Below are 15,758 nucleotides of genomic sequence, written 5' to 3' on the forward strand. Positions count from 1 at the left end.
ATATACATATATACATATATACATATATATATATATATATATATGTATATATGTATGCACACAAGAAAAATCCTGAAAATGTTTAAATAATGATGTACACGTAAACCCACCCACCCTCAAGAAAAGGGAATAATTCTGTGTAGTGAAAATTTATTCTATTATTCCTTTCCCATCTCATTACTGTTCTCATTTTCACAACCTTACTAGTAGGTGTTCCAGTTTTCCTTATGAATATTTTGATTATCAATATCTATGTACTTTGTATTCAAATAATTGCTCTGTTTTTTTAATGTGTAAATAAACTTGTTGTTATAAGAATGAAAAGTATCAATGCTTTGCTGTATATTACTAAGGAACTCATTTAAGTAGTTTTCATCTATAGGACTTTCATAATTAATTTCTATTTTTTTCCTAAATATATGATTTTTATATATTAAACATATGCAAGGTACATACGTTATATCACAGTTGTACGAGCACTGTGGGCATACATTAACATCTAGAAAAAAAAATTGCAACTTTTTATTTTTTTCAATAATACTTTTAAACTTTTCAAAAAATATAATACTAATATTGTTTTCATAACTACCAAAATATAACACCTGTAAATCGTTAGAAGTAATTATATTTTTAGAATTATTTTCATTAGTTTCCCCTTCGGAAATTGTACCCAAATTGTTTTTTTGTTCTTCTACAGCCTGTTTATGACATAACTCTCCTAGTACATTTTGATCATTGCTTGTTGTTCTACTCTCTTTTAATTTATTTTGTATTTTTGAATAATCTGTGAAGTATTCATTTTTTATAACTAAATTGAAATATTCATCATAGTTATTTATTACCTTCAAATTATGATAATATATATCATTTAGTTTGTACACGTTATAAATATACGTGTTATCAATTTTCATACAATCATTTTTAACTGTGTTAAAGTGTTTGGAAAATACTACATTCAAGTACTTCGTCCTGCTGCTGTTAAACTTTAATAATCTACTCAATTTTAATGTTTTAATCATCTTAAACATTTCTTTTTATACTTAATAGTCATAATAAAAAAAGAAAAAAATGCTTTTCAATTTTTTAGTGGGGAAACAATGCACAAATGCTTCATACAATTCTCTTCAAGAAAAAGGCAGGTTCTTGTTTTTATTTTCCACAAGCATATATACACATATATGTTGCAATAAAAAAAAAACAAATTTGTAATGTGCAATATTTTTAAATTTTTCGCGAAATATGGAATTAATGTAATAACGGAAATACTGAAATATAAAGCGTAGTCTTTTTATTTAAAAAAAAAAAGAATACCCCAAAAACATTCCTCATACCATTTTATATTTAATATATAAATTGTTCACGTATTACGAAAAAAAAAATTCATATATATAATTTAGAAATGAATAATATAATACACGATTAACGTTAATGCTTATTCATATTTACATAGATTACATTTATTTTTTATATCAATTTATTCTCATTACTTTTCAACATATAAGTTTCTGCAACAAAAAAATATAATATTTAACTTCACCGTCATCATAAGCTAGCGTTCATTTTATTTTGTTGTATGTTGCTTTATTTTGTTATATTTCATTTTATTTTGTTATATTTCATTTTATTTTGTTATATTTCATTTTATTTTGTTATATTTCATTTTATTTTGTTTTATTTTATTGTATTTTTTGTCATAAGATAAAAAATTTGAGAAGTTTTTCATCCGGGCAGGATCTCGCTTTAAGAGCTTTTATTTTATTTTATCTCTACATTTATATAATTTTATTTTTACTTTATTTCTTCATTTTTCTTAAGATTTTCTATTCACACATTAATATATTAGTGTATTTGTAACTAATATTGGTGCCTTAATTTTATGCTACCACGAAAATGTGTGTTTTTCAAACTAAAATTGTTAAAACGAGTATTTAAAAATTAACTCATTTTTTATATCAAGTAACACATATATTAATTTTATGTTTGTACATGTTTTCATTTTATTTAAAATAAAAAAAAAAAAAAAAAAAAGGAAAACAAAATTAATATTATTAACATAAAAGTATAAAAGTAAACAAAACTATGTATCTATATATTTATGCCAATATTTTTATTTTATATACTCAGTTTATAAATGGATGGCCATATAAGCAAAACAAATTGTTTTCCATGTATGTTTGCACATATATATAAGTACATATATATACCGTATGTGTGCTTTTCAAATGACAATTAAATACTCTTCAGTTTTCCGCTTGTTCACTTTGACAACTTATTTACTATATAATACTTTTATTTTTACTCGTTTATGCTTGTACATAGCTAACGAGATTAAAAAAGGGTATAAATGAGCCAAAAAACTAAACAAAATTTAGGTACGATTTTTTTTTAAAAGCTTAATGTACCTAAATAGTTAATACTCTCAATAACTTGAGCGTCCAATTTATCTTTAATAGGCAATAAAAATTTAACAACAGCATGTAGGGTCGTTGGTCCAACTAACTCGTTTATCTACAAAAGGCCAAAATGATGAATCAAATGGACAATGAATTAAATAAATAGGGCACAAAATAAGGTTAAAGAATATAAAATAAAATAAAAAATAGATATAGCTGCATGTGCAAACTAATGTATTCATAACATCTGTGATAATTAAGTATGTAACAACATATTGTATGGAGTTATACATTATAATATTAATCTAGCACTATGTAATATATAAGTGCACACACTACGTACATATATTCGTAATGTATAATGAATCCTTACCCTATAATTTTTTCTACATAACTCTCTCAATGTCATCAAAAAGTTGGACGATAAATCAATATTGTAGTAATCCGCAGTGGACAGTTTTTCTAACATATTATCTGGAATTAAGGTTGATGAAAAAATAATATAAGCCTCCTCATACATTTTCCTTTTCATTAAAAGAATGCTCATAACAAGATATGACTTACTTTCAACAGATTCTAATTTAATATTAGACGGCCACATGTTCTATAAACGGATGGAGAAGCATGTAAAAAGAACAAAAATATTAATAGTGTAAAGAATGCCTATATATATGCACAAAATGGACTGGGGATTCTATTACAAGCATTCATAAACGCACTCTCACAAACATCTGAACGTGTCAAAAATGCATTTATACGCGAAGCACACAAGTTATTCTTCAATTCCATCTAACCTTCGCCAGGTGGTAAAATCTAAAGGCGCATTTTCGTATGTAGCTATACTCTTTATCACTATTGTGATAGTAATATATAAGTTCGTCATTATAAATTCTGATTAATGAATTTATTGCGCTTTGTTCATCTTTTAGTATATAATAACAAATAAACGATATTATATAGTTCTTTCTTTGATTTGCAAAGTAGGCCAGAATAGCGTAAAACTGAGATATTTTATATAAAATAGATGCATGCACACTTATAATTGAGTTGTCTATAGTTATTCGATTCAAAGTATTAATATTCTTGTTCTGTACAAATTTAAAATTTCTGCACTTGTAATGGTATTCTTCATCAATTTCACTTTTTTTTTTGCTTAACATATTATTATGAAAGGATTTCTTTTTATATAATATATAATACATTAAAAAGAAACATTTTACATCTTTCCTTATTTTTATCTTATTTTTAAAAAGAAATAAAAAATCATGCAATTTTCCATAATATATATTCCCATCATTGTTTATTTGGCCTATTATGTTTTCATGTAATAAAATATCTTGGTTTTGTTGTACTATACTTTTTAATAATTTAATACTTATATTTGTTTTTAAATTAAGTAAATAGGTTATTTTTAATAAAATATTAATATTATTATTTTGAAGTAAAAAATAATCAAAGGGTATATCATGATTGTTCATACTCAAAAGGACTAAATTCATTTTATCTGATCTTGACTGCAGATCATCATTAATATCATGAGAGTTATCCAAAATAGATGTATTTTCATTTTGAAATTTTAAAAAGCTTAATGTTTTTGTTTTTATATTATTTAATTGCGCATTTTCAAAAATATTATTTTTGTGTAAAAATATAGTCAAAACTAACAATATTCTTTGAACATTGTTAGAGATACATGATAGAAAAGCAACAGTTATATACAAATTACCTACTAATAATAAATAATAAAATAATTTAATATATAAAAGAAAATTATTATTTAACACTTTTGATATATTCCCCTTGACTTTTTCCGATATTTTTCCGTCCTCTACAATAAAATTATTTATTACATCATCTACTTTAAGTTTCGAGCATATTGAAAAATATTCCTTATTTTCATGAATAATACAACTAGAAATACACGTAAATAATTTTTCTATTTTATTATTTATCTTTTCTCGTCTATATTTTGTATCATTTAAAAATGCATTATTATCATCATCATAATTGTAAAAACTTAAATTGGTATCAAAGATATCAAAATTTTCTTGAAACTTGCTTCCACTTAAATCAAAATTTTTTGAAACAAATAAAGTTAATTCAATCCATATACTCGTTTCAATATTACAGTATTCAAAATTGTATGCATATCTGTTCGTAATTCCTAAAATTTCAATATTACTTATAAGCATAGAATCTCTATTAATTTTATCAATTTCTTCATTTAATTCTATATTTCCAAATGGATCCTCTTTGGGCTTTTTTGGTTTCTGAAGAATATTTGTAAACATATCAAAAAAAAATGCTTTCCCCTTACTTTTTGGTGTTTCCCTTTCTTCTTCACTGTTATATTCGCTACTGTCCTCTTTATCATAGTTACTGTCATCATTCTGACAATTACGACTATCACTCTGATAGATAACATCACGATTAAGAATGCTGTTATTACTACTATTACGGTTAATACTACTGTGGTTATTAATATTACTGTTGTTAATATTATGACTACTATTACGAATTCTGCTGCTATTTCTATTGCTATTGCTACTGCTATTTCTGTTACTGTTGCTATAATTACGGATACCCCTACTACCGTTCCTGTTACCACTGTAGTTGTCGTTAGAAACAATATCATCACTGTAATAATCCTCGCTCGTTTTGCTACCTCTACCTCTCTTCATGTAACTGTTATCTACTTCCATATCCTGCTCATAATTTTTTACATGGCGCCTCTTTTTTTTCTTGGTGTAATGAAAAATATTCTTCATCTCAATTTTCCTTTCCCTATTGATGTACATATTTCCTTTCTTATAAAAAATATCAGAAAATAAAATACATAACAAATCGTATGCATATATATTACTCACACATAAATAAATAATGGAATGAAAAAAATTAATTAAATTCGACATATTAATTTTTTTCTTTAAAATATCACAACAATCTATTTCAGCATTCATATTTTCAAGTATACTTATTTCATTGTTTTTATTATAAAGTAAAAGTAATATCCTTATTAACAATATTACAAAATCGTATAGGTATCTATCAATACATAGATTCTTCACAAATTCTTCATTTTTTATTATCTGAATTAGCCCTATATAATTTCCACAACGAAACATAATATTCGTTAGATAAAAGAAAAAATGAATAGTACAATATTCCTTGTCCATTTCATTTTTATAAAAGTTATCATAACAGTAGGAAAATATTGCGTTCGATTTAGCATCAACAAAATAATCATCTACTTGGTTTAGATCTTTTGAAACATAATTAGTTATTTCTATTTTGTAAAATTTATCATGCAAATGTTGTAAGGTCCCAAACAGATAGTTCAGTAACAAATTTTCATACGTATAGTTACTCATGCAGATAAATTTATCCTTATTATTACCAATGTTGTTCACACCACTAATATTGTTAATATTGTTGATACTGTTAATGCTACCCACACCGTTAATATTGTTATTACCAAAGTTGTTATTACTTTCATTGTTGCTGTTTTCATTATTCTCATAATACTCCTCTTTTTCCCTTTTTTTAAAATTTTCTTTCATTATGGACAGGTTCATGTTTAGTAAACTATTTAGAATATCCTTTAAATTTTGCTTGTATATAGAGTCTATATCTAGCAAACTATTCCTTTTCGCCAATCCATTCTTATCCCTACTTAATAATACACTATCATGGTGGTGCTTATTTATTTGTGTTTTGAAAAAATGACTCTGTGAGTTCATATAATAATGATCATTAATTTCAACAAAATTCCCAAATAAGATATTGTTATCAGAATTGCCAATAAGCATTTTTGAATAATTTAAATTTGTATCACTTAATAATAAATAATAAAAACTTTTAAAAGGTATAAAGTCTATTTTATACGAATTAACATTATATAACCATATTAATATTTGAAATTCATGTTGATCTAAATCTAACACATTGCTTTTTATAAGTTTCTGATTTTTTTTCTGCTTAAAATTAACTATATAATCAACAAAATTCTTAAAAATACTACTTTTAAAATTATCCCACATATATGAATCATAGTCGTTTAATAGTGAAAATGTTGTTTTCTGTATATCATTTATATTATCATTAATAATTAAGTTAATATGGTTATAAAATACTCCTCCTTGCTCCTTTTCATTTCCAATATCATCATCATATGCTTTATCGAATATACTTTCTTTCCTTTTAATAATTGTTAAATCTTCATCCAATTTATCTAAATTCCCTCTACCTCCAACATCTTCTTTAACTATATTCATGTGCTGTGTTAGTAAATCTCCATCTTTTATTTTGCCATCCACTAAAAGTGTTTCTTGTGTAATCATATTCATACCGCTTATATTTTTATCACCTAAAAAAAGGGTACTCGATGGACTTACTGTACCAACCGTTAAACCTGTACCTAGATTCCCGTTATCAAACATATTTGCACCAACAGTAGCATTTAATCCCCCACCTAAAGTACCAAACATACTAGCTCCACTTGCATTTGTAGCATTCCCTACACTACTTAAATTTGTGTTTAAACTTTGACTTAATGCTGTACTTAAATTTGATCCTAAACCTATACCTCCTCCTATTGTACTTGGATTTACACTGGTAGTTGTTGGGCTTACGGAAAAACCTGATGATGTTCCCAATATATTCTTATTATCACCTATATTATTTATATTACTACCTGCAGATGATACATTTCCAAATATATTACTTGTACCTGTAGTAGTATTTACTCCACCTAATGTTGAAGTTGTCCCACTTCCAGAAGAAGTCCCTATCCCTGTTGTTCCACCAGGTATTGCTGTATTTTGATTTGGACTTGATACCTGTCCGAATATATTATTAAATTTATTTTGAGTAGCTCCTGAGGCCACAGAGGAGGAAAAAACACTACTTGTCGTCATACCTTGACTTGATGAAGTTGTTCCACCAAATAAGTTCGTACTTGCAGGTTGAGTACTTGTTGATAATGATCCAAAAAGGTTGCTACTTGTTTTACTTTGATTACCTCCTACTGCATTTCCAAATATATTATTTGATGATGTAGTATTATTTGTATTCATACCTCCAAAAAGACTACTTCCAGTTGTAAGTTGTGTTTGACTTGATGATAAACCTCCAAACATGCTACTACTACTTGTTGTACTTTGATTCGTTGGTGACTGCAGTGTTCCAAAAACTCCACCTGCTTTATTTTGATTCATTGTTGATGTACTTCCAAATATATTACTTGATGGTGTACTTGCACTTGTAGACATTCCTCCGAAAAGGTTACTTCCATCCGTGGTCTTTCCCTGACTTGACGATAAACCTCCAAACATGCTACTATTTGTTGTACCTTGATTAGAGGATTGTAAATTTCCGAAAAGTCCACCCGATTTATTCTGATTCATTGTTGAAGCATTCCCAAACATATTACTTGTAGATGATGCCTGATTTGTTGTAGAAAATGCACTGAATAAACTATTTCCTTTATTTTGATTCAATGTTGATGAATTTCCAAATATATTACCACCTGCTGGACTTTGAGTAGGCGACTGTAAATTACCAAAAATCCCACCAGGTTTATTCTGACTCACTGTTGATGAATTTCCAAATAAATTATTTGTTCCTGTGTTTCCACCAGTCCCAACACCTGCAGACATAGCTCCAAAAAGATTACCTCCCGCAGTCGTCTTTCCCTGACTTGATGATAAACCTCCAAACATGCTACTACTTGTTGTACCTTGATTGGAGGATTGTAAATTTCCAAAAAGCCCACCCGATTTATTCTGATTCATTGTTGAAGCATTCCCAAACATATTACTTGTAGCTGATGTTTGATTAGAAGATGGAGAAGTACCAAATAAACTATTTCCCTTATTTTGGCTACCTGGTGACAAATTTCCAAACATACTGCCAGAATTTGTTTGACTAGATGATAAATTCCCAAAAAGATTATTTGATGTTGTATTCTGAGCATTTTGTTGTAAACCTCCAAATATGCTTTTATTAGATAAATTTGATCCTTGAGTATTTATATTTGATGTACCACCAAAAATATTTTTCATATTTAAATTATTTTGATTACTTGAATTCATAAATAAATTATTTCCACCCATATTTCCTTGACTACTACTAATACTATTTACATTTGAACTACCAAAAATATTTTTGTTACCTAAGTTCGAATGACTACTTGTGTTGTCATATATACTTTTACTTCCACCTAAACCAGTGGAATTACCACTCATATTAAATATATTTTTGTTTACTAGCGCATTATTTGATTGCTGTGTTTTTGATGCTCCAAAAATTGAAGAATGATCAGTATTTGCCAAATTTGATTGAACATTTGCATTGCCAAATATACCCTTATTTGTGTTATTTCCTTGATTGTTAAAGGATCCAAAAAGGTTATTCGACGAAGAATTTTGCATAAACATATTTTTTTAATTTTTTTAAATCATCTAATTATTAAATAAAGAAAATTTCTCTTAAGTTTGTGCTATTAAAACGTTGAGAGGGGATATTTTTCTTCTTGCTATTCATAAAAGAGTTCGCATTCAAGATGCTTAATTCAAAAAAAAAAAAAAAATTACAATAAATAATATACACATACATACATACATACATTTATAAACATGTACTTACATACATAAGCATACATGTACATGTATATACATACATATATATATATTTATAAATTTATATTTCCATATCTTCCAATTCAATAAATTAAGGGCAATCACATTACATAACTTAAACTAATATGAGAGCATATATATCAATGTAGAATTTCCGCGTACATACATAAGTACCTACGTAAATACGTATATAATAAATCTGTACACATATGTCCCCCAAACTATTTGCGTTTTTTCCTTTATTTTATACTAAAAAATTTAAACTTAAAAATTGTGCCAAAATATTCCATTCAAAATACAAACAAACAAAAAAAAATTTTTTTTACATACATATAACTGTTGATATACCTACTACTTTGCACATTTAATAAAAGATATGGTTTTCTTAAACATATCAAATAATTCAACAGAATATAACAAAATTTTATCTTTTTTTTTCATTTTTCTTTTTTTTTAAAGTATTATAAATATTACTCTCTTGATCTTATTCCTAATAAAAACTATATTTTTTCTTCTCTCTACTGTTGATAAAAAGAATATTAAGTTCTTCCTTCCGCAATCAACGTTAAATATTATATAATATAAAATTTTTTTCCACCTATTCACGTATTCATACATAAATATACGCTTTATTACTCTAAATTTTTCATATAATATCTCTTTAATATTATATTCACATAACATTTCGCTGTTCCATTTATAAATCTTCTCATGCTCTCAACAATCATATTTTTAAAAGATATTAAAAAAAAATTTATTTTCAAATGTTCATGTAAAAAAAAAAAATGGAAGTTCATAAAGTTATAACAAAAAAGAAAGAATATAATACAAAATAAAATATATATTATGTAAGAATAAGTAATCCACATATAATCCAAATAAAAAAAAAAAATAATAATTGAATTGAATTGTTGAACAGACGATAAAATATATATATATTTATATACATACATACGTACATACGAATAAATGTATTCATTACAAGATTATAGCGAAAAATAAAGCAAAGTAAAAAAGATTAAAACGGAGAAATACTCAAAAAAGAAAAAACCCAAAATGGAAGAGAAAATCAAAAATATTTGAAAAAATGGATGAATTATAGTGAAAACTCTTTGTTGTATTTCGTATATAAATATAAATGTATATATATATATATTTAACTTAATCTTGAATACGAAGTACGTATGCGCGTGTATACTTATAGTCGCACGAATGAAAAAAACTTAAGCCTAAAGGTAGAGAATAGATATTTTGTAAGAAGTGGAATTTTCGCAGTATAAAAAAATTGAAATTTCAGGTTTCACAAAAGTGGAGTGCCATATATTATACTGTTTTATTTTATTTTTTAGTTTACTTTCTTTTGAGAAGCAAAATTGCGCATTCATACACCCATTTTCAGTTTTTGAAAAAACAAATATGAGTTAATGTATAGTACTTGTCTAAAAATAATTATGTGAAGCTAATAAATAAATCTACATATACATTATTTACACTCTCCTTATATATGTATGCATATACCTATTTATTCAATATGTAGCACATTGTAAACTTTAAAAGGACACAACAAAGCAGCACCTGCTTGATGAATAAGGAAAAATCTCTTTTGCGTATTCTTAAAATTTTTTTCTTTTTTACACATTTTTGTTTGTTAAAAGTTTTTGGATAAAACTTTTAGCATATGAATAAATAAAAAAAAAAAAAAAAAAATTCCCATTAACTTCATACGAAAATAAAATGTTTAATACAATATAATATTTTACGAATAAATATTCGAATTGTGCTTTATACAGCATTGAATTAGTATAGTTGTCTTAATTTACTGGTAATTCGCAAATAAAATAATATGTTTCTTAATTAATATAAATAAGTTCGTACAGAATTTGTGCATTATGGTAAATAAGTTGTAACAGAAAAAACTAGCCATAAATCTGTTAGATTATCTGAAATGAGTTAATATTTGTGTACCTATGTATATTTACACATAGATATTTACATGCATGCATATGGACAGGTAAAGGTTTATATACAGAGAAACATATAATAGCATACACATATATATATATTGCCATGCAAGGGTACACCTTGGTGCAAGTTGACATACATGCATATCGTTTTACTCAAAAATCAAAACAGTTCTAAAAAAAAAAATAAAAAATGAAACATTTTATGGAACAAATGGAAGAAAGCGGAGATATATGTATATGTATAGATATGTAAATATTTACTTGTATGTACATATATATATATATATATATATATTTTTTTTTTTTTGGAAAAGCTACATGGAATTAAAGTTAATTTTGAAAAATCTCTTCATTGTTTCATATGTTCCCCACGATACCGCTGAAGCCGGTATACACAAGGCCATTCTTGCTAGGGATCCCTTGAAAAAGGAACGTAGTCCTTCCTTATAATACAAATTAGAAACTACTCTAAAAAAATTAAAACCTTTTGTATTAAAACATTCTGTCTGAATTCTTGTTTTTATTACATCAAGAGGATTTGTTACTACAGCTGCTATACCCCCACCAATTCCTGCACATACGAAATAGGAAGTAATATGATTAAACGTTTTATTAAAAAAATCATTTTTATTATAATTATCCATCCATATATTTTTTAATTCCATATTATTATTAAATTTTTGTTTCGAAATATCGAACGAATCCCTTATTTTATGATCAAAATGTTGTGTACCATTATTATTACTCGAATCATTTTCTAATCTATTAACAACATTCTTTATGAAAAGGTCACGATTAGTTTGTTCTTCATTAAAACCTGTTAGGTTTCTTCCTATAGCATTTTCAATATCATTTTGTAAAAATTTCCTCTCTCTGTTCTTACTAAAATTGTTCATAGAATATAAATCTTGATCAATATAAAACTTCATTAATTTATTATTCATTCCACTAACTTTTTCCATGTTACAATTTGAATTACTCGTATTATTACCACATTTTTCAGTCCGTTTCAATTCATTATATTCATTTATTATATTAATATTTTGCCTCTTATTTTGAGAATTATGTAGATCATTGAACTCTTCTTTCACCTTTCCTGAGTTACTATCCTTATGACTCGTATATTTATTTTCATAATTATTTTTACTTGCACCATTCATATTGCATACATATTCAAAGTAAATTTTTTTCATTTTTTCATTAGTACATATCATAATAATTTGATAAGGTATGTTCATCAGCAGTGTTATTGGTAAACTTAAATATAAACTTCTAATTCCATTTTCTCTTAAAATTTTTAAAGAATCTAAGGAATTTTTATTTATTCCTAGTTGAATCCTTTGTTTTAATGTATCAATTGGAGTAATAATTATATCATGTGCTACTGTTGCTAGAAAACCAGACACAGCTATACCAAAATAATTTAAGTCATTTAGTTTGTAGTTTATTCCATCTATTTTATTACTTCTACTACTTCTATTATTACTATTACTGTTTAAAATATTAACTGGAAAGTAACCTGTACTCATACTTGAAAAATACTTCTTACTATATTCAAATGTTGAAAAATACAATGCATGTGCCGGAATGCACCCTAACATAACAACATTTACTCCTTTGTATAAATTCACCACATTATTTCTTATTAAACTACAATTATATCTTGTTGTAATATTTATTCTATTGTTTATATCTGGAAAAATACTTTTAAAAAAATTAAAACTTTTAAAATTTTTATTAAATTCGTTACTAATTCGATTCCTACTACAATTTTTGTAAAAATTCGGTTTGTTTGATGAATGAATATTTCTATCAAACAGACTTTTACAATTATTGCTTTTCGTAACATACATTAAATTATTTAAAAAAATGTTATTATTTCTAAATAATGTGGAATAATTTGCACATTTATTTCTCATTCGTTCCTCATTTGATAAAATTAATGATGATGTATTTTTTTCCAATCTAAAATTTGTTAGGAGGGCACTTTTCATTTTTTGAACAGAGTATGCAAAAGTGTTGATATAATTTTTTTTATTTTTCAACGTATTCAAAATATTCATATAGCAATTCTGAAATGTGTTCCCTTTCTTATTTGTTCTACTAAAGTTATAATAATTCCAATAACGAGAACGACTATTCCCATAACTATTATTATAAGTAATACTATTGCTACCATTACTATTCTTACTATTATTATTATTATCTGAGCCTTTAGGCAATTTAAAATAATTCCTCAACATTTCCCTTTGCACGTTTGCATCACCAGCACACATAAATTTTTGAAAAAAAAACTTAAAAGATAAATTTGAAGAAAAATCTTTTACCTTAATAATTTTATTAAATCTACTAAAATGGTAACACTTTTTCACAGAACAAATAAGTGTCTCCTTCATACTGTTCACCAAAGAACTTAAACAATTTCCCCTTTTAATATATAGAAATGTATTATTCCCTTTTTCATTTTTTATCAGTATATTTTTGTGTAAAATTGAGTTCAATAAAATTTTATTCTTTTGCATACGTGTAAGATAGCCATGTTTCAAATAATTTGTATCTTCCTTTTGTAGTAACAACTTTAAATGAATACTAAAATTTGGGATACGTTTTAAAATTTTCATACTTTTAATCTTCATCGAATATTTATAGTAATTTATTCTTCGAGAACTTTCTTTTACTTTATCCTTCTTGTAAATGCTCTTTGATAAAACTTCTTTCCATTTACGGAAATTGTTTTCTTTTTTATTATCCAAAAAGAGCCATACTTTCTTTTCTTTTAAATTGCAATTGTTCCTATTACAGTTGTTATCTTTATTGTTACTACTACCATTTGATGATGATCCAACCACAGCGTTCTTCACAGCAATGTTAGTGTTTCCATTTCCTAAATTTTCCTTCCTTTTATCAGAACCTCTTCTCAATTTATTATATTCCATTTTGTTAATATTATGCATTAAAGAATTAACCCTTCTATTTTTACAGTTGTATGCCGAAGGGCTATCATCTGATTTTAAGGAAGACCGGACAATTAAATTATACCGTCTTCCTCCTTTCAAAGCGTATGACATATGCCTATAATTACAGTTAGCATATTTATCATTACATTTACTATTTAAACGCTTATTCAATATTTTATTGCAATAATTATTTTGCCTAAATTGTTTGTTCTTGACATGGGCTACATCTTTTTCTCCTGCACGTAAATTATAATGAAATTTACTTAGTAAGTTTTTATTTCCCCCTAATCCTTGAAATGTGTTCATACTGCGCATATTATTTTTATTAAACCGTCCAAATATCTTCATATTACAAATGTTATAACAGCATGTCTTATTATATATACAGTTATCACATCCAGTGGATGAACAAAACTTTTTCTTATCAATATGAGCATTAATATTAATATTATTACTAATACCATTATTGTGTACACATAATTCACTAAAATGGTTATTATTACCTGTGCAACTGTATAAGTTACACATTTCAGACATTTTCTTACTTTTTAAACGATCATTTGTTTGAATATAAGTTTTCAGGGTATCCAATGGGTACATAAAAACATGCTCCATTAACCCTGCAATGCTACCACAAAATATATGTTGCCACATGGGAACGTCACCCTTATATTCTTCCCATTCTTCCCAAATAAAATCAAAAGATTCCATTTCAATTTCGTCAAACGCGTCATTAACTGATAATTCGTTCATTTTCCATTTATTTTTTTTAATTTAATGTTATACCTGGATTATTACAATTTGAATGTTATTATTATTTTTATGTATCTCTTTTTTTCCTTTATTTTTTTTTTTTTTTTTTGTTTATATGTTATTCTTTCATTACTTATTTCTGTCTACACATATTGTGCATGTTGCTATTTCTTTATTTTGAGAAATTTTTTTTTTTTTGCTTCTTTTCTTTTCTTAATTACTTAAAAAAAAAACTAGATATATATATATACACATATAACACACACACACACATGCATACATATATACATGATAGGCTTATAAAAAATTGTAGCAAATGCCACAATAAACATATCAAAAAGCAGAAGTTCGTACACAAATGAGCTTCACATTTAAATTAGAACAACTTCTACTACACGTATTTACATTTCCAAAAAACAGATTGTACGAATTTATGATTTTTCAAATACCATTATTCCATTGTCGAAATATTTTTTTATAAAAAATGATAAAAATAAAAAAGAAAGCTTTTAAAATTAACTAATTAAAGAAAACAAAAAAATAGAAGAAGTATTAAATGTCAACAATTAAATATTAATTCAAAAAACAAATTGAAAAAAACATCTTCATTCATGTATCATCTTTATTTAGTATAAATATGTGTGTATACATAGGAATTTATATACGTATAAATATGTGTACAGGTATATATATACATACTAAGCACATATTCAATAATATATAACAAAAAATATTACATAAGTACTTATACAAAAAACATAACGTAATATATTTTCACAAGCATATAATATTTTAAGCTTATTTTGCGTTTAAAATTTACATTAACATTTGACAAAAAATTTTTATAATATCTTAAAAATATGCATAATGATGGGCATAAATGGCACAAAATAGTGAGAATATAAGTAGGCATATTAGCTATTATATGTATACATAAATATGTTTCAAATAAATATTCTAATTACATATTTACGTAAACTATATATCAATTTAATATAAAAAGATGGAAATATAAAGTAGTTTATATATAAACTACTGTAAAAAAACTAAATA

At 25.5% G+C, this 15,758-nt stretch overlaps 3 protein-coding genes across 3 annotated transcripts; all 3 read right to left on the minus strand.

Moving 5' to 3' along the window:
- Positions 1-203: 203 nt before the first annotated feature.
- MKS88_001839 (uncharacterized protein) lies at positions 204-1,028 on the minus strand (the record flags this gene model as incomplete). The annotated part of the gene is made up of 1 exon (XM_067214802.1): positions 204-1,028. One exon carries the CDS (start codon positions 1,026-1,028, stop codon positions 204-206), a length of 825 nt encoding a protein of 274 aa, XP_067074143.1.
- A 1,357-nt stretch (positions 1,029-2,385) lies between these two features.
- MKS88_001840 (nucleoporin NUP221) lies at positions 2,386-8,824 on the minus strand (the record flags this gene model as incomplete). Its single annotated transcript, XM_067214803.1, has 3 exons — positions 2,386-2,508; positions 2,767-2,997; positions 3,188-8,824. 3 exons carry the CDS (start codon positions 8,822-8,824, stop codon positions 2,386-2,388), a joined length of 5,991 nt encoding a protein of 1,996 aa, XP_067074144.1.
- A 2,485-nt stretch (positions 8,825-11,309) lies between these two features.
- MKS88_001841 (mitochondrial carrier protein) lies at positions 11,310-14,705 on the minus strand (the record flags this gene model as incomplete). The annotated part of the gene is made up of 1 exon (XM_067214804.1): positions 11,310-14,705. One exon carries the CDS (start codon positions 14,703-14,705, stop codon positions 11,310-11,312), a length of 3,396 nt encoding a protein of 1,131 aa, XP_067074145.1.
- Positions 14,706-15,758: the final 1,053 nt, after the last annotated feature.

The sequence above is a fragment of the Plasmodium brasilianum genome, chromosome 7, assembly GCF_023973825.1.
Source record: "Plasmodium brasilianum strain Bolivian I chromosome 7, whole genome shotgun sequence".
NCBI classification, from domain to species: domain Eukaryota; phylum Apicomplexa; class Aconoidasida; order Haemosporida; family Plasmodiidae; genus Plasmodium; species Plasmodium brasilianum.